A 17,126-nucleotide genomic window follows, 5' to 3' on the forward strand; every position below is an offset into this window, starting at 1 on the left:
GTGTTTAATTGATACAACTGAAACATAATGTATGCTGATCAAAGTTTGATATTTTGAGTGAAACGTGGTGGTGTTGCACGGGTCATGGTTGGGTATATATATATAAACAATCAGCTCCTGATTGACAGAGCGGACAAAGGAATGCATTATATAACAAAGTTCATTGTCTACTCAGGTGTACTCTTTATCTTGGTCTAAAAGGAATGGCTTCCATACATCACATTGCTTTGTCCAACTGTCCCTATATTGAAAGTTCTCCTGCCCATCTCCATTTTCACAGTTGACCTTCAACACTGTATCAATATTTAGTCCCATATACCTAGTACAGCATACTACCCAGTGTACGGACGATATGAATGTATTAATACCCCAGCGCAAGCCCAGCATAATAGGCGCCAGCAACTAATTCGAAGGAATCATCCGAGACCTGCAATAACTGGCTTGCTGATAAGATCACGAACGCTGTCCTGCATCCAAGTCGGCCAGGCCCTAAGCGAAGTAGTAATGGAGAGATGTTCTGGGAGAATAACTTGGCCGCCACGTCCGGCCAGCACCTGCTGTACAACACGATTGCCGACTTCCTGCGGCCCCAGCATGCTTCCTTCCTGGCGCACATATCGGTAGGTGTGGTCCCCAGTCATAGGCGTGCGGACGTAGTTGGGATGGACCACGGTAGTGATCACGCCCGGGGCCTTGTATATATGGCGCAACTCGCCCCCAAGTCCCTCATGGAAAGCCAATGCCCCGGCTTTGGTGGCACAATAGTCCAGGGAGGTGCCGACGGTGACGAACGAGGCCATGCTTGCGATAGTAACGACGTGGCCCTTGTTACGCTTGATCATGTAGGGGACGAACTCTCTCGTGGTGGACCAGTGGGAAAGCAGGTTAATCTTGAAAATCTTCTGCAGGTAATCATCGGACGTCTCGAGAACCCCATGCGTGCCCATGATGCCGGCATTGTTGATTAGGATGGTGGGATTGCCGACTTCATGCCGAATGGTCTTGGCCACGTCAGCCACTGCGTTGGCAGCTGTCAGATCGCATGGAAAGTGCTTGATTAGCTTGTTATCCCTCAGATCTTCAGGGAGTTCCTGGAAGTCCACCACGACGACCGTGATGCCGCGCTTGGAGAGGCCCTCGACAATCACTCGTCCGATGCCGCCACACCCGCCCGTAACGACAGCGATTTCCGTCGGCCAGTCCCAGGGCTCTGGCGGAGATGCGTGCCAGTTGTTGGCTGCCAGTCTGCTCAAAGCGCTGCTGCCGACTCTCACTGCCCCTAGCGTGAGCCAGACAGACAGAATCAGTTTCAGTTTCTGCGGCGTCACCGCAGAGTACCGGGCCAAGAGATCGAAGATTTGGTTGCGTAGTTGCGGAGGGCCGTAATAGAGTGCTACAAGCAGAGACCCTGGGACCACAGGCTGCAGGACAGCTCGATTTGCCGCCGTTAAGGACTGGATCACATATTGGAGCAGGGACCGCATGGTGTCGGCACGGGATGGTGAAGACTGCGTCCGACAAGTACGGGGAACCGTGTACTTTATTTCAAGAGCAGCTACCAATAACTTTGCTGCGTGGGCACATGAAAATGGAGGCCGAGGCATCCGACTCCCAACTATCCCCCAATTAGGAAATCCCCACAGGCTCGTGGGCGACTTCGAGCTCAGCCACCGATCGTTGCTGCAAACCACATTAATGGCCAGGGTCCAGCCGGTCCAGGCCCTCGGTATATTTCAGATATATGCTAATTGGCTGTAACACAAGTCCAGCTTGTACATCGCTCGATTCGCTCTATTGACGTCGCACGAACACCATTGATCGTTCGGTCTCAAGCGGCATGAAATTATGCCAGTTATACAAGCAGTTATAAAAGCCTCTAACAGTAAACATTGCAAGTACCTTCGCCTATGTGTTGAGCGAATGTTGTATACAACTCTTCCAAATCCGAAGGAGCCGACGAAATATCCTTCGCCTCATTCTACGAAAGTTGACTGTCTAAATAGAACCTTAGCCTGACGGGCGCGTTCTCGTTCAATGGACGAGCCGTCGTATAAGGGCTCGGACCAGGTGGCTGAGGAAATTCCCCAGAAACCCCGTCTCCACGTGGAAGATTGGCGGGGTTTGCAGAGTCTGGTCCCTGCATATTGCTGTCTGTCATGCTACTTGCAGTAAACGGTCCAATGGCAGGCCACTTGAACGATCGAACTGGATTTATGGTGGAAAGCTACAAGTGGTGTCAATAAACTGCAGATCAACGGTTGGAACGGTAGGAAACTGCTCCCAGAGCAGGTCGATCATTGCTAAATAACAGGAAATTCTAAATGTACATAATCATCATTAACCAAAATCGCAGCCTCATAGCTTCTCCTTGCTAGACTTGCTGAATCGCTCAAATGACGAAACTGGAGGTGCAGAGTTGGGGTTTGGGTGGTGCTTCTTCAGAGCCATCTTGACGGGGTAGTCCATATCCAGCTGCGCCTTGGGGTCGTCGGTCTTGGGCTTGAAGTCGACAACCAGGTCGTCCTTGACGGCAAAGACGGAGTCGATGTCGAGGTGGGGGTCGTCGGAGGGGTAGATCTGGTTGATAACGGTGGCATAGTCGGGGTGCGTGATCATCAGGTGGATGTGCGCCGGACGCATCGGCGAGCGATCCATCACGTTCAGCAAAACACCGGCAGGTCCATCGGTTGGTAGAGAGTAGGGCGTTGGGTGGTAGCAGTACCAGTAGAACTCGCCCTTCTCGTTGGAGCGGAACTTGCCGCGGAGGTTGTTTTCGGTCTGGTTGGGATCCTGGAAATCGTACTGGCCGTTCGCCGAGGCCTGCCAGATATCGAGGACGGCGCCTTCAATGGGGGCACCCGTTTCCATATCTGTGAGCACACCGTGCATGTATGTGACTTTGCCGTTGGGGTTGGGGTCTTGGATGATGCTGTCGCCGAGGTTGCGGAAGGGAGCGTTGGGAGACCAGAAGGGACCGAGGATGACGTTGGAAGTAGGAGAAAGGCCTTGTTCGGTGACAATGCGGTTTGCGATTTCGTCAACAAGTCTAGAAGAGGTCAGTTTTTTTGTTCTCATTCGCTTCTACTCCAAGGGTGACTTACGATTCCAGACCGATCACGTCGCAGATACGGTGGCACTCGTTGCGGATGGGGGTGCTGATCTTGCCAATGGAGTTGATGAACTCGACACCCATCATCCACTCGGCCGGGGTCAGCTCGACCTCACGAGCAAAGTCGTGGATGTGTCTGATCAACGAGCCCAAGATCACGCGAGCGCGTGGGTTGGTGTTGGGGCCCATAGCGTTGACGACATAGGGGGTGAAGTTGGGGTCGAAGCGGGAGTTGGTAGACATTTTGGGCAGTGGAGGAGCAATGCAGATGGATGAGAGAGGGGCATCGACGACGAGGGCGACGACGAGCCTTATATCGAGTGCATGGGCAGGCGACGGCAGATGCGTCGGCTACCCATGAATGCAGGCAAAATACCGTGCCCACATGCCGACTGGGAAGCGGCAGTCCCCAGATTTGCGAGAGCCTCGAGAGCCGGGCTGTCCGGGCCCCCAGGTTCTTCGGCAAGGCGAATAGTAATGGCGGGCGTCTGATAAGCCGGATGGCGACTACACTGGCTCTCTTCAGTCCCATGGATGGTGGACCCGAGAAGAAGCGAATAGCCATAATGGGAATGGCGGTCACGGGATCGCGGATGAGACTTTTGCCGCGGCTGAGAATTCAGCAGACTACCTAACCTGTTTAGAACTAGCAATTCTCAGGACTCTCGATGCTTTGCAGACTGGTAGTAATGCAGGGAGATCAGCTCAGATCTTGGTCAAGATCGTACGATGCTCAAACAAGAATATGTCCCACCCATTCAGCCGGGAATTGTCATTCGGTGCCATTATGTTAATTATTTAAATACTCCGTATTATGGTATTACCACACCCCGCTCGGAACATTGTTGATCCGCCGCCAACAACTCAGCTTCGGCCTCACGATCCATGATTCATCGCAGTCCGTCCGCTCGCCTCTTCTGCAATGAGTCCGCTGAACGGTCTCGCTCGTTCGCTTCCCCGGCCGCTTAGGGCTGCCTCCAGGAGGCCTCTCCCAGCTCGCTGCGTCCTTTCCCCGTTCAGCCACTCCCCACGCTCACTGCGATCATCCTCTTCGAATGCCTCCGCTCCGTCTCCGCGCGACTCCTCCAACCCCGCTCTATCCTTCCCCTGCCTCGACGCGCAGGACGCAAAGTCCGCCCTCCTCTCCGCCAGATCACTCCGCTCCGGTCCCGAGCCATCCTACACTACCGGCCACCATGAACAGTTCCATTGCAAGGACCCCCTGCTGCTCGACTGGGGCGGCCTGCTTCCCGAGTTCGACGTCGCTTACGAGACATGGGGCCAGTTGAATGCGAACAAGGACAATGTCATCTTGCTACACACAGGTCTGTCCGCTTCCAGTCATGCGCACAGTACCGAGTCGAATCCGAAGCCCGGGTGGTGGGAGAAGTTCATAGGCCCCGGCAAACCCGTGGACACGGACAAATATTTCGTCGTTTGCACCAACGTCCTCGGGGGATGCTACGGCAGCACAGGCCCGTCGACACTCGACCCTTCGGACGGGAAGAGGTACGCTACCCGGTTCCCGATTCTCACAATCGAAGACATGGTGCGAGCGCAATTCCGCCTATTGGATCATCTTGGGGTTCGGAAGCTGTACGCATCAGTCGGCTCCAGCATGGGTGGCATGCAAAGCCTAGCAGCCGGTGTCCTCTTCCCAGACCGCGTCGGCAAGATCGTGACCATCAGCGGATGTGCCAGGAGCCATCCCTACAGCATCGCGATGCGTCATACCCAGCGGCAGGTGCTGATGATGGACCCAAACTGGGCCCGCGGTTTTTACTACGACTCAATCCCTCCTCACTCAGGCATGAAACTGGCTCGGGAAATTGCTACCGTCACCTACCGCAGCGGACCTGAATGGGAAAAGCGATTCGGACGCAAACGTGCCGATCCAAGCAAACAACCCGCACTGTGCCCCGACTTCTTGATTGAAACCTACCTCGACCACGCCGGCGAGAAGTTCTGCCTGGAGTACGACCCCAACAGCCTGCTCTACATTTCAAAGGCGATGGATCTGTTTGATCTTGGTTTGTCCCAGCAGCTCGCCACAAAGAAGCAAAGGGCAGAGTATCAAGCGAAGATCAGCAGCGGAGCGAGCAACGTCAACGAAGCTGCATGCAGCCTAACCCTTCCCGACCAACCCTACAAAGAACAACCCTCTGCGTCAACGTCGGCTACAGAACAGTCAGCCGCTGGGCCGGAATCAGAGCTCGAGTCTCCCCCCAAAGACCTTGTTGCCGGACTCGCGCCCCTGAAAGACCATCAAGTTCTGGTGATCGGAGTCGCGAGCGATATCCTCTTCCCCGCCTGGCAGCAACGCGAGGTAGCGGAAACCCTCGTCAAAGCGGGGAACAAAAATGTGGAGCACCTTGAGCTGGGCGAAGACATGTCTCTCTTTGGACACGATACATTCCTGCTGGATTTGAAGCACATCGGGGGCGCAGTACAGAAGTTTCTAGACTAGCAGTCTACATATTGTACAGTAATTATATCAGATCGCCATTATATTGAATGCAGTACACCCCCCACTCAAAAGTCCGCCGATGGATCGTAGCCGACAAGTCGATTGATTGATTATTGATTCCACCTCGCTGTTGCCTCCTTCATCCTCCTATATTCCCCATCATAACGGGTACGGGCCGCCCTCCCAATACCAAAAGTCCTCGATAAGGCAAGGCTGAATCCAATTTCAAAGCCAAACACGGCATCGCTGCCAACGAGCCTATTGTTCCTGGCACCCACGAGGAGTTCCCCTATATCCAGGCCCGGCTTCGCCTGATGCCCCTCTTCAGCGTTGTCCTCGTCGTCTCTGTGGCGCTGTACGGTCCAAGCTTCGAATTCAACGATGCACATCGATACTTTGTGTCCAATCTTGCTGGGCCCCTCATCCTGCAGTTCCTCATTGCGTTCACGGCGACATCAATCTTCAACATCAACTCCACCGTCTTGATTGACTGCTTCCCAGACTCCAGTGGTGTAAGGGCCAATCAAAGCAATGAATTGATATCTGAAGAAGACTGAGTGTGAGGTCTAAATGCTATGTGGAGCATTATCTCCGCTTATATCCGAAGCTATTTCAGCGCCAATCGTCTCTTGTCTATATATCCGAGATTTGTCGCTATCCTGGAGTTACGCGTAGGTCGTCCAAAGCAAAGGGCGAGGTGATAGTGGTGAAAAGTGGGTATGAGAAGCCGAAGGCGATGTATATATACTAGGTTACCAGAACTGGGCTGGGGGGTGGCGCCAAAGACTCGCTTTTGTAACGTAGCTTGACTGGGTAACTATACCCCAGGCATGTAATGAAGCTGACCAGACGCGACACGAAGTTTTGTAAACCGATAAAAGCTATGGCAAGCGGTGAATTTGAAAGCCCAAGCATGCATTTTATATGCCCGCTCATGCAGGGTCTAACAGGCCATCAGGCCCTCCCAGTAGACCAGGCCGTTTTCCATATAGGGTCCTTTCCCAATCTCCGGAGATAAAGTGTTAGTTGTAGCCCGTTATGTCCGTCTCGTTGGGCCATATTTATTTGGCCTGCGAAGCCATGCAAGACGGACTGGAAATCAACCTCCATACCTCACAATCTGAATACCACAGTGAAGAAAACATGGCAGCCGTTCTTCCCGGCCTCTCCACCCGTGAGGCTATTGCCGACGTCCTCCACCGTGCCGTACTCGCCTTCGACACGGCCGACCGCCCTCTCCTCATATCTGCCCTAATGCCAGATGTGGTCTTCAATATCGATGGAGCTGTCATGGATGGCATTGACCAAGTCCTCAGCCAAGGCTACGACAAGGTTTCCAAGCTCGATACATCCCATATCGTCAGTAATGTCCGCATCAACGCTGTTGATGGGGAATCCCTGGCATCTATGACTGCCTCTGTGCTTTCCCAGCACTATCGACTTGGCACCGGCAAAGTGCCGGGTGCAGAATATTTCATGGCTGGCTCGCTGTACTTTATCGATGCGGTGAAAGATGAGACAGACGGGTTATGGAAGATCAAGAATTGGACTGTGAAGATAACTTGGACCATTGGAAACCACCAGGTGATTGAATAACTGTGGATAATGAGCATGCTACATTGTATTGGTAACTTCATATTGTAGATGCTAAGAGTATCACGAAGATGGAAGCACTACGCAACATATTATACGGCTTGTTCCTTGACATTGGATGTTATGGATAGTAGACATATCTGAGAAAAGCCCCGTAGCAGATTTTATCCGCTGACACAACAGCAGCCCATTCCATCATCTCCCTGGCATTTTCTGCAAAGGCGGGCCCGACACGGGGAGCCGTCATCGCGGCAAACTCGTCCGCAGTCATGGGCTTTTGGATAGCAGGTTGGCCGGTGACTTTTGTGGACGTCTTGACCATCTCATCTGGTGTGGTGCGAGGGCTTAGCACGAAGTAGGTCTTTCCATGGGTCTTTGGGACCCTGAGCTCGAATACTTCTTTTGAAACGGGCCGATATGTTAGTCACCCTCCTAGGGGGTGCCCACAATATCCGGCCTGCAGTACATGGAATGGACTTACTTGCTGCGAAAAACTGTATCTCGACTGAGTTAAGATCTCGATGGGTTAAGCTTCCAGATTCAATGTAGGAGGAATAATTTATATTTGTGCTAGCGATGGAGAGTCCAAGTCAATTAGCCCTATATTCAGGGTAAAGAACAGGACTGGAATATTACACAGTATAATTTCACATATTTCACCCGGCCGTGTCTTAAGTCTGATAAAGGCTCGCCGTATTCTATGGGATCCTCAGAGGAAATCACAAGTCCCAACGTCAGTGGACATTGCTTTTATGCTTATTGCTGGAGTGCTTCCTACTGGAAGCCATGAGTGGACTTTCAATGAGACCGTTGCAATTAAGTTTCAGAACAAAATAATCAACAATAAATCATAGGTATTTTTTAACTTGACAGAAGCTACTAGCGCAATTCTACTATAAAGTCGCTGGGCCTGGGTATAGTGTTTCTATAAAGCCCCTGTATCATGTACATTATTCATAACCAGGGAAGCCAAGGCAAGGCAGCCTTGGTGGAAGTAACACCCCTGAAGACAATAATTGGCCGGTTGATAAGTCTTCATACTGACGCATGTGCCGGTCTCTCAGGCTCTGGCTCTTGGGTCGGCACCCCAGGATGTTGTATGCCCCATTCACCTTCTCCTATACGCTTACCGCAGAACTTGACCAGGACTCCAACAACGGCAGGCCCAATTATCGTATTAAGCAGGATTGCCCAGACTCCAGTGATGAAGCCCTCCTGAGTAACGTATGAGGTCTCGTTATATCCGATTTCAACAATCAGAAGTCCGATTTCGCCTCGCGCTACCATCGCAGCCCCCAAGAGCAATGCAGAAAGCCAAGTTGTCGTCCTATTTCTCTTTTCCGCGCTTCTCTGGGCCGGCTGGTTGGCTGCGTCGACGCGGCTACCTCCTTTACCAGATCTCTGCTGTCGTTTGCGAATGGGCCAACGGCCCCATAGCGGTATCCACACACCGACAACAAACTATGCAGCAAGCAATGAGCGAGGAGCATGAATGTGATGTCCAGAATCCTTACCTTGGCAAACACCATGAGAAGGGTGTAGACGATGCCTCTCCATATTCTCTTGCCTGTCCAGAGCTGCACAAAGGGGATGGCAAACCCAATACTAGCGAAGAACAAAGGCTCCATCAGGTACTTTTGGACGTCCATAAGGTAGCGCTCGAAAGTATGGGCGAAGGTCGGGCTCTTGTGTGCAAACTCTTCTCCTTCTTCTCGGCTCATGACGACAAATGGTCCGTCGGGATGCTTGCTTGGTATATACGTTAAAAAGGTGCCGGCCAAGAAGGCACCGAAGAGAACGGACGTCCCAGCATATGCAGCAATGGTTATGAATGCCGACAGAGACAGAGTCATCAGTATGATATTGGAAATGTGGTCGAATCGCGCAAAGTGGTGTTCAATAAAACGCCGAAAGATGGGCGCGAAGAAATACTTTGTCACAATCGGGGTGACGATTGCCATCGCTATCGAGGCCACAATAGGACGTCCAATCAGCCAGCCGAGATTTACATCGCCGTCTCCCTCCAGCTGGCTGAGATTTCCGATGACACTGGAATGGATTGATGGTTAGCACAAACCAGGTGCTCCGGGAAGGAAATTCTCCAGAATCACAAACCTGGCCATGACAAGCCCGACCACATCGTCAATGACAGCTGCGCTAACCAGGACAGAGCCAACTCGAGTCTGGGCGAGATCTACCGTGCCAGAAGCAGAAGAAATCACGGCAAATGTCGTACCTGGTAGTATAAGCATAAAGCCGGCCGAAGAGATCCTCAAAGTGGTGGATAGGCTCTCATGCTTACCAAGAGAGGTTGCTGACAGCGCTGCTCCGATGATGAACGTTTCCACCGCACCTACGAGGGGTAAGCTTGATGTACATATATCGAGCTGTGCTAGGCCTCACCATAACCAAACCCGAGATAGAGAAGCAGGTAAGAAAGGCCGATGGGAAAGCAAACGCCTGTAGCTGCACCGAGCATACTCAGCACCAAGTTCGCCTTCAAAAGATCAAGCCGTGCGCTAAGACCGCCTAGAAACGACCACGTTAGTGCCAAGCGCGACACCTGCAGTATCATGCATGAGAAAGGTACCTTCGAATATAATTAGAATTAAGCCAACATAGCCGAGCGAGAGGAAAGTTTTCTGCCAGTCAGACTCGAGAATGTCCGCGAGAGGCTTCCCGTAAATGATGCCAACCGCAATATGGCCGATGACGCCGGCGCGGATAATCTTCGCAGACGCCCATTCTGCCAGGGACAGGATAAAGAAGAAAGAGACGATGATTAAGATCTCGACAACTGCATCGTGATTAGGAACCAAGCGTCGTCACATGGGAAATGAGACGTACTTCCGGGCTCGTGGTAAGGAAGGAAACCGCCCGCCATGGCCAGAGACGACAATGTATGATGGATGAAGGCATCGCCGGCGGAGACAGAGGGAAAAGCTTGGATTCACGTGGTCTAGGCTTCCACATTCTGCCCATTTCCGTCCTTCCAAGTCCAAAATTCGTAGAAATCTTGCAGAGTCCTGAGGAGGAACCGGCGGCTGTCTTGGCGTTTACCCACGGCGGGTCTGCCTGTGACTGCCAAGTTACTGCCAAGCCTACAGGAATCCATCTCCCTTTTGCTGTGGGGGCATGAAAAATTTGATCATGACGTAAATTCATTCTAACTGCAGCTACTGGGATCGATGCACTGGGGCAGATCCGAATTACCAGATCCGTGGCTCGAGGCGGAAAACGGAGGAGAGCGACGCCAAGAGAAACTCTCCTGGAAGAATTACACGATACAAGCCGAGTCCTCAAGAAGGAGGTTCGGAGTTGGGAGCCTGACAACAACGGATCGCCTGGTGCCACTGAGAAGAGAGGACCTCGGCCGCTCCTGGCCGATGCGCGGGATCGATGCTGAGCATGGAGTTCAGAACTCCACGGCTTTGTCCCTGTAAGAAATGGAATTAGCCGGCTAAACAACGACACCAGGGCAAGTGATAACCTGACATGGGATATGTCCTTGATAAGAAAATAATGTCGGCCAACTTTGCAATCTTCCACGTAGTCTCGAAAGCATTCGTCCTTGACGGTTGCCGACTTCCACGGGTTTCTCCCAGCTCGCATGGCAATATAAACGAGAGCGGCGGCCCAAACGTCAGCAAGTCTAGGATCAAGAGGTTGCGAGAGATACTGCTCCGGGGAGATATATGGCGCTGAGCCACAGCGAGTGGTAGACAGGTGAACTTGATCTTCCCAGGCGAGGCGGAAGCACTCTGCATTGCCAAAATCAGAGATTTTAAGGCAACCGCGGCCGGTAAGGAGAAGGTTTTCCGGCTTCAAATCACGGTGAGCAATCCCCATCTCATGGAGATAGAGGATCCCGCGCATCAGCTGCTTCATGAAACAGTCTGCCTCCTCTTCGCACAGCCGTCGTGACGCAACAATGAGCGAATGCAAATCTCCACCGGAGCAGTACTCCATACACTCGCAAAGATCGTCGTAACCCAGGGGGAGGAGCTCGAATATCCTAATAACATTTTGATGGTGCAAGGAGGACGTGATGGAGAATTCTGAGCTCACTCTCCTCTGATAGTCGAGTCCGGTTTGTTTGTATCCGCGACGGAAAATCTTCACAGCATAGTACTGATCTAGATGGGGATTGCAAGCCTGTACTTTATGCGACAACAATACAAGCGCATGGGTCCCAAGCCCAGCAACAGTCTCGATCTCCCCGTATTTCTGGGTGACGGCGGCCATCTTACCGCTCTCGGTCCACTGTTCCCATTCCGTCTGTAGCGCTCTGGAGCCGCTCAAACGCTTGCCCTTGCCTCCAAGTCCTATCCAGTGGAAAAGACGAGTGTTTGGGAAAAAGTGCGTTTTCAACTTCCGGGGGCTTAGATAATGTCCATGGCCACCACCATCTATCCGGACAAATCTATCTTGTTTGGTCTGGTCATTTGGCCTGCCCGGGGGGGATGGAAATCCGCGTATAAGACAGGGCATCTCATCGTTGGGGGCTCGGTCATCCGTGGAGAGTAGGCGACTGTCCTCCCCTCCGATCTCTATGCCTCCGGTATGTGTCAAAGAAGCTGTTTGTTTGCGCAGTCGCTGGATAAGTGGCTGGAAACGGTGATGCATCCCAGGTTATTCACGTGATATGCGTAGCGGAGGCTCATTTGGATACGAAATGAGTTCGATGGGAGATGATATAAAGATGATATCAAGATGCTGAAAAGCCGTCGCATCCAGAACTTACTGATTGACTGTACGGTGGCCCCTCCTTAAATAACGATGCCTGAGGAAGCGCCAAGGAATGAACAACTTGGCGAATGCGCGAAGACGTCAAGCAAACACTTGGCGAGAACACGTGATTTGCGCGACTGGAGCCGGAGCTGCCCAGACTCGCCAAGACACATCGCTTATCTTTCGGCATGGGAGCTGAGATGCCCTTGCGTCTTTGATTGGCTCCCTTTGCTTGAGACCCATCCTCTCCAAGACTCTCGCGGGGAGACACAGACTCCGTCAGCCGATGGGCTTTGTTAGGCTGTTTGCTGGGTCCAGAAGTGCAAATCACATCTCCTTGAGAAGTTCATGTGGGTATCTCTGGCGAGGGGAAGGCCCCTGATAAACTCAGATTTTGGGCGAAGTCCTCCCTAGATGTTACAGAAGAGGCAAGATGTGATCCAATCCATTGTCCGAGGTTGCAGTCCATGACTCGGGGACGATCACTGCGGAGCACTCATTCAACACTCTCAATTCAGTAACTTCTTGTTTCCATGAGCGAACCCCTCCTGGAATTCACTGGAAATTTTGGGCCGTTCGCTTTCCACCCAATACGTAGTATCACTTTTGGTTTCAAAAGCCAGGCCCACCACCTCGCCCTGTAAGGCTGACGCGCCCGGAGAGAAGGCGGGGAGATAATGGAGGGTTGGGAGAACCGAAATTGTCCGTGTCGGTGAACATTCTTGGCTTCATGAATCGTCTCGCCCCCAACAGATTTTCTGCTGATCCATTGTTGGAAAGAGTACACCGTGTCCGCGACTGGCTGCGTTCGGGTCGAAACTTCCGGGTCCGGTCCAGAGGCTTGGTGCCAAGGCCCTGTTTTTCCTCTCCCAATGGCGGCTGGCGGTGGCAACACGCCCAGGCGAGAATCGGAGCCTGCGTTCCCCACAGTGACCCGTGGAGCGAGAAGCTCTTGTGTTGGCGAGGGGCCTTAAAGCCCCCGCCTCCGTCACCCCTCTGCGTGCACAAACATTCAACCAGGGGTTACTCCGGATAAGCTCGTCCCAGCTCATCCAGCTCATCCCAGCGACTGTCGAATACTACAATGGCAGACGAGAAACCCAACATCTCTCCCCACGGGGCACCCGACAACCCCCACGGGGCGGGTGCGCCCCTCAGCCAGCCAGCCCACTCACTGACTTATGAAGCTGTGATAAAGGCGCTCGGCACTGCGCTGGACGAGGGATTGAACCCCGAGGAAGCCAGTCGTCGTCTCCAGGAATATGGTCCCAATAAACTGGAGGAAGGCGAAGGCGTCTCGGTGGTCAAGATTCTCGTGCGCCAGGTGGCCAACGCAATGATGCTAGTTAAGCGGCCCACTATCCTTCCTGATATATCTCCCATCGTGTTGAGAACTCAACGAATCTGATCCAATTCGTCTCCTGCAGGTGCTGATTCTGGCCATGGCGGTCAGTTTCGGAATTCAGTCGTGGATTGAAGGCGGAGTCATCTGTGCTGTGATTGTCCTCAACATCGTTGTTGGTTTTTTCCAAGAGTACGCCGCGGAAAAAACTATGGAATCGTTGCATTCTTTATCATCGCCTACAGGCACTGTCTCCAGAGGTGGCCAGACGTTCTCGGTACCTTCGCATGAGATCGTACCGGGTGACATGGTAGAGCTGAGGACGGGTGACACTGTCCCAGCAGATATTCGGTAAGCCTCCTCCTCGTCCCATACTGCAGCTGCTTCCTTTGAACCCCTTGACTGGTTGATGACCTTTTTTCTGACTATTGCAGTCTGGTTGAAGCAGTCAACTTCGAAACCGACGAGGCTCTCCTGACCGGCGAGTCTCTTCCCGTCCAGAAGGAATGTGATTCCACCTTCAAAGAGGATACCGGTCCTGGTGACCGTCTGAATATCGCCTATAGCTCGAGTACAGTCACTCGTGGCCGAGCTCGTGGTGTGGTTGTTGGTACAGGCATGTCCACTGAAATCGGATCTATTGCCCTTGCACTACGGGCCAGTGACAACAAGCGACGGCCCGTCAAGCGTGGGCCCCAAGGTGAGACTAAGAAACGGTGGTATGTCCAGGCCTGGACTCTTACTGGGACGGATGCCGTGGGCCGCTTTCTTGGTGTTAATATTGGCACGCCCCTGCAAAGGAAGCTGTCAAAACTGGCCTGTTTACTATTTGGAATCGCCGTTCTATTCGCCATTGTTTGTATGGCTGCAAACTACTTCAGCAGCAACAATGAGGTTATCATGTACGCAGTTGCAACGGGCATCAGTATGATTCCGGCTTGTCTTGTGGTCGTCCTTACGATCACGATGGCCGTTGGCACCAAGCGCATGGTCGAGCGGAATGTTATTGTCCGAAAACTAGACTCCCTGGAAGCACTTGGCGCCGTCACCGACATTTGTTCCGACAAGACCGGTACATTGACTCAGGGCAAGATGGTTGTCAAAAAGGCATGGATCCCATCCCGAGGCATATATTCTGTCGGCACGTCCAACGAGCCTTTCAATCCTACTGTTGGGGACATTACCTTCACGCCTGTGGCTCCCTTGGAATTCGACGAGGAGAAGGAAGGTGCCGCTGCGCCGAATATCGAAGATCTAGTTTCGGAGAATCGCCAGCTCGAGGACTTTCTGGATGTCGCTTCCATGGCCAACCTTTCCCACGTGTTCAAGTCCGAGGAGGGCGAATGGAGCGCTCGCGGCGAACCTACGGAAATTGCCATCCAAGTTTTTGCGTCAAGATTCAACTGGAACCGAGACCGCTGGACCAAGGGCGAAGGTGCGGTGTGGCATCAAAAGGCCGAGTTCCCATTCGACTCGACGGTAAAGAAAATGTCTGTGATCTTCAGCAAAAGAGGAGCCCGTGAGGATAAAGAAGACCATACCATGGTGTTTACCAAGGGGGCGGTCGAGCGCGTCGTCGAATCGTGTACCTCTGTTATTTGGGATCAAGGCTCATCTACCCCTGTGCCCATGACCGAAGATCACCGTGGGAAAATTTACCAAAACATGGAGGAGCTCGCCAAGCTAGGACTTCGGGTGTTAGCCCTGGCTCACCGGCCATGTACCGACAAGCTACAGTCACTTGAAGGTGCCGACCCCGAACGGGATGATGTTGAGAAGGATCTGTGCTTCCTCGGACTGATTGGTTTGTACGATCCCCCACGGCCTGAAACAGCAGACTCCATTCAGGCCTGCTATAAGGCTGGGATTGTTGTTCACATGGTCACTGGCGATCACCCTGGCACTGCAAAAGCGATTGCTCAGCAGGTCGGGATCCTGCCGGCGGATTTCAGCGCTGTCGCTGCTGATGTCGCGGATGCTATGGTGATGACTGCAAGTCAATTCGACAAGCTCACGGATGACGAGGTAGATGCGCTTCCAACTCTGCCTTTGGTCATTGCACGCTGCGCCCCGCAAACGAAGGTACGAATGATTGACGCCCTCCATCGCCGCGGTCGCTTTGCGGCTATGACTGGAGATGGCGTGAACGACTCTCCGTCACTTAAGCACGCCGACGTGGGTATCGCTATGGGACAAGCAGGGTCGGATGTGGCTAAAGACGCTTCTGATATTATCCTGACTGACGATAACTTTGCCTCTATCCTGAATGCTGTTGAAGAAGGTCGTCGTATCTTTGACAATATTCAAAAGTTTGTTCTTCATCTATTGTCTGAAAATATTGCCCAAGCCTGTACTCTTCTTATTGGACTGGCGTTCAAAGACGCCGACAATCAGTCCGTCTTCCCCCTGGCACCAGTCGAAATTCTGTGGATTATCATGATCACGTCGGGTATGCCAGACATGGGCCTTGGAATGGAAGTTGCCGCCCCTGATATCATGGACCGCCCACCCCAGAGCAAGCAGGGTATATTTACCTGGGAAGTGATCATCGACATTCTCGTGTATGGAGTATGGACCGCGGCTCTCTGTCTGGCAGCGTTCTCGGTGCGTATGTGGGGATTCGGCGACGGCAATCTGGCCCGGGGCTGCAACAAGGAGTGGTCTGAGGAGATCCAGGACTGTGAACTGGTCTTCAAAGCAAGAGCCACCACGTTCGTGTGCCTGACATGGTTTGCCCTCTTCCTGGCGTGGGAGATGGTCAACATGCGCCGGTCGTTCTTCCGCATGCAGCCCAAGTCCAAGAAATACTTTACCCAGTGGATATATGATGTCTGGCGCAACAAGTTCCTGTTTTGGTCTATCATGGTCGGATGGATTACAATCTTCCCCATCCTTTACATCCCTGTGCTCAATGATGTTGTCTTCAAACACAAGCCCATTACCTGGGAATGGGGCATTGTGGCGGTTGAGGCAGTCCTCTTCTTCATGGGCGTTGAGGCCTGGAAGTGGGCCAAGCGGGTGTTTCTCCGCCGCAGAGCTCGCAAGAACCCAACGTTGACTTCGATGAACACCGAGCCGGAGCGACCCTAACACACATTGCCCTGGCCGGGCAGCGTGGCCTCAATCGCTGCCCGGTCAGGGTCGGAGTTACTTTGGAGCGGTGAACGTCAGCGGAGCAGATACAGAAGAGGAGGGTAGGTAATATGATGGACCTGCGCAGGTATTGGTCATTTAGAGGAGGGTCGGAGTCACTTTGGAGCGGTGCATATCAGCTGAAAGGTAGGAGGACGGACCTGCAGAGGTATTGGTCATTAGGAGTAGTTCGAGGGTAGTTAGATGACGGTTGATAAGCCAGATAGGCAGTAGATTAAGTAAAAGTGAATGCTAATGTCATTTCCCTTGTCCCAATCACATTCCTATTGCATATCTCGCCCTCGCCGAGCCAACAGTTGACGGGTTGGCCCCGGGCCTGTGGCTTAGACAAGAGCCAGATATAACCACCGGTCAACTTTCCTCAGTCGCGTCAAAGTTCTCCGAGGGCGAATCAAAGGTCAAGACGCCTTTCCCTGCTGCCTTCAGACACTATTGATAGAAATCAGACTTGGCAGCTCCGATCTGCTCGATCGTCCGTCGATCTTGGGGTCCCCGTCCCTACTGGGATCCAGCGCCTAGACGCACTGCCCCTGAAGAATGTCTGGGGGCTCTTGGCAGGGAATGTTTCCTCTGTCTGCTGTCTGAGTCTGCTGTCTCATCGCTGTCTCGGGCCCTCCCCCTGCGGCTTGGCTGATCGATGCCAAGGAGTCCGGCGTGCTGATGAAGCGCGATATCTGCCGTTTCCGCCGATCTTGATTCCTCCCCCATTCCTGATTAGAAAATTGTGACCT

General features: G+C 52.8%; 7 protein-coding genes across 7 annotated transcripts; 3 read left to right on the forward strand and 4 right to left on the reverse strand.

Annotated features, from left to right (window-relative positions):
• Nucleotides 1–123: 123 nt before the first annotated feature.
• Nucleotides 124–1,572, reverse strand: ASPVEDRAFT_46941 (uncharacterized protein). The gene has a single exon (XM_040813667.1). The coding sequence runs from the start codon at nucleotides 1,482–1,484 to the stop codon at nucleotides 417–419; it is 1,068 nt and encodes a 355-aa protein (XP_040673464.1). The 5' UTR covers nucleotides 1,485–1,572; the 3' UTR covers nucleotides 124–416.
• Nucleotides 1,573–2,184: 612 nt separating this feature from the next.
• On the reverse strand, nucleotides 2,185–3,626 carry ASPVEDRAFT_76535 (putative catechol dioxygenase). Its single transcript, XM_040816360.1, has 2 exons — nucleotides 3,102–3,626; nucleotides 2,185–3,046 (listed from the first exon to the last, which is right to left on the reverse strand). Exons 1-2 carry the CDS (start codon nucleotides 3,350–3,352, stop codon nucleotides 2,356–2,358), a joined length of 942 nt encoding a protein of 313 aa, XP_040673465.1. The 5' UTR covers nucleotides 3,353–3,626; the 3' UTR covers nucleotides 2,185–2,355.
• A 236-nt stretch (nucleotides 3,627–3,862) lies between these two features.
• On the forward strand, nucleotides 3,863–5,702 carry ASPVEDRAFT_373179 (homoserine O-acetyltransferase family protein). Its single transcript, XM_040811439.1, has 2 exons — nucleotides 3,863–3,926; nucleotides 3,978–5,702. Exon 2 carries the CDS (start codon nucleotides 4,032–4,034, stop codon nucleotides 5,574–5,576), a length of 1,545 nt encoding a protein of 514 aa, XP_040673466.1. The 5' UTR covers nucleotides 3,863–3,926; nucleotides 3,978–4,031; the 3' UTR covers nucleotides 5,577–5,702.
• A 988-nt stretch (nucleotides 5,703–6,690) lies between these two features.
• Nucleotides 6,691–7,172, forward strand: ASPVEDRAFT_202708 (nuclear transport factor 2 family protein; the record flags this gene model as incomplete). Its single annotated transcript, XM_040809383.1, has 1 exon — nucleotides 6,691–7,172. Exon 1 carries the CDS (start codon nucleotides 6,720–6,722, stop codon nucleotides 7,170–7,172), a length of 453 nt encoding a protein of 150 aa, XP_040673467.1. The 5' UTR covers nucleotides 6,691–6,719.
• A 1,032-nt stretch (nucleotides 7,173–8,204) lies between these two features.
• Nucleotides 8,205–10,053, reverse strand: ASPVEDRAFT_142093 (cation:proton antiporter; the record flags this gene model as incomplete). The annotated part of the gene is made up of 7 exons (XM_040807800.1): nucleotides 8,205–8,630; nucleotides 8,684–9,218; nucleotides 9,285–9,405; nucleotides 9,472–9,522; nucleotides 9,573–9,698; nucleotides 9,760–9,966; nucleotides 10,017–10,053. The coding sequence occupies 7 exons, from the start codon at nucleotides 10,051–10,053 to the stop codon at nucleotides 8,205–8,207; spliced, it is 1,503 nt and encodes a 500-aa protein (XP_040673468.1).
• A 415-nt stretch (nucleotides 10,054–10,468) lies between these two features.
• On the reverse strand, nucleotides 10,469–11,414 carry ASPVEDRAFT_142374 (uncharacterized protein; the record flags this gene model as incomplete). Its single annotated transcript, XM_040807832.1, has 2 exons — nucleotides 10,469–10,606; nucleotides 10,665–11,414. The coding sequence occupies 2 exons, from the start codon at nucleotides 11,412–11,414 to the stop codon at nucleotides 10,469–10,471; spliced, it is 888 nt and encodes a 295-aa protein (XP_040673469.1).
• A 1,570-nt stretch (nucleotides 11,415–12,984) lies between these two features.
• On the forward strand, nucleotides 12,985–16,332 carry ASPVEDRAFT_141936 (cation-translocating P-type ATPase; the record flags this gene model as incomplete). Its single annotated transcript, XM_040807785.1, has 3 exons — nucleotides 12,985–13,245; nucleotides 13,328–13,593; nucleotides 13,677–16,332. The coding sequence occupies 3 exons, from the start codon at nucleotides 12,985–12,987 to the stop codon at nucleotides 16,330–16,332; spliced, it is 3,183 nt and encodes a 1,060-aa protein (XP_040673470.1).
• Nucleotides 16,333–17,126: the final 794 nt, after the last annotated feature.

Source organism: Aspergillus versicolor (genome assembly GCF_001890125.1).
Source record: "Aspergillus versicolor CBS 583.65 unplaced genomic scaffold ASPVEscaffold_13, whole genome shotgun sequence".
NCBI lineage: Eukaryota > Fungi > Ascomycota > Eurotiomycetes > Eurotiales > Aspergillaceae > Aspergillus > Aspergillus versicolor.

What these genes read in the sequence shown, in the direction of transcription:
- ASPVEDRAFT_46941 (XM_040813667.1), bottom strand. Translation starts at nt 1,484, where the DNA reads ATGCGGTCCCTGCTCCAATATGTGATCCAGTCCTTAACGGCGGCAAAT.
- ASPVEDRAFT_76535 (XM_040816360.1), bottom strand. Translation starts at nt 3,352, where the DNA reads ATGTCTACCAACTCCCGCTTCGACCCCAACTTCACCCCCTATGTCGTC. An exon ending in GACGTGATCGGTCTGGAATC is followed by an intron (nt 3,047 to 3,101) that starts GTAAGTCACCCT and finishes GACCTCTTCTAG; the next exon opens with ACTTGTTGACGAAATCGCAA.
- ASPVEDRAFT_373179 (XM_040811439.1), top strand. Translation starts at nt 4,032, where the DNA reads ATGAGTCCGCTGAACGGTCTCGCTCGTTCGCTTCCCCGGCCGCTTAGG.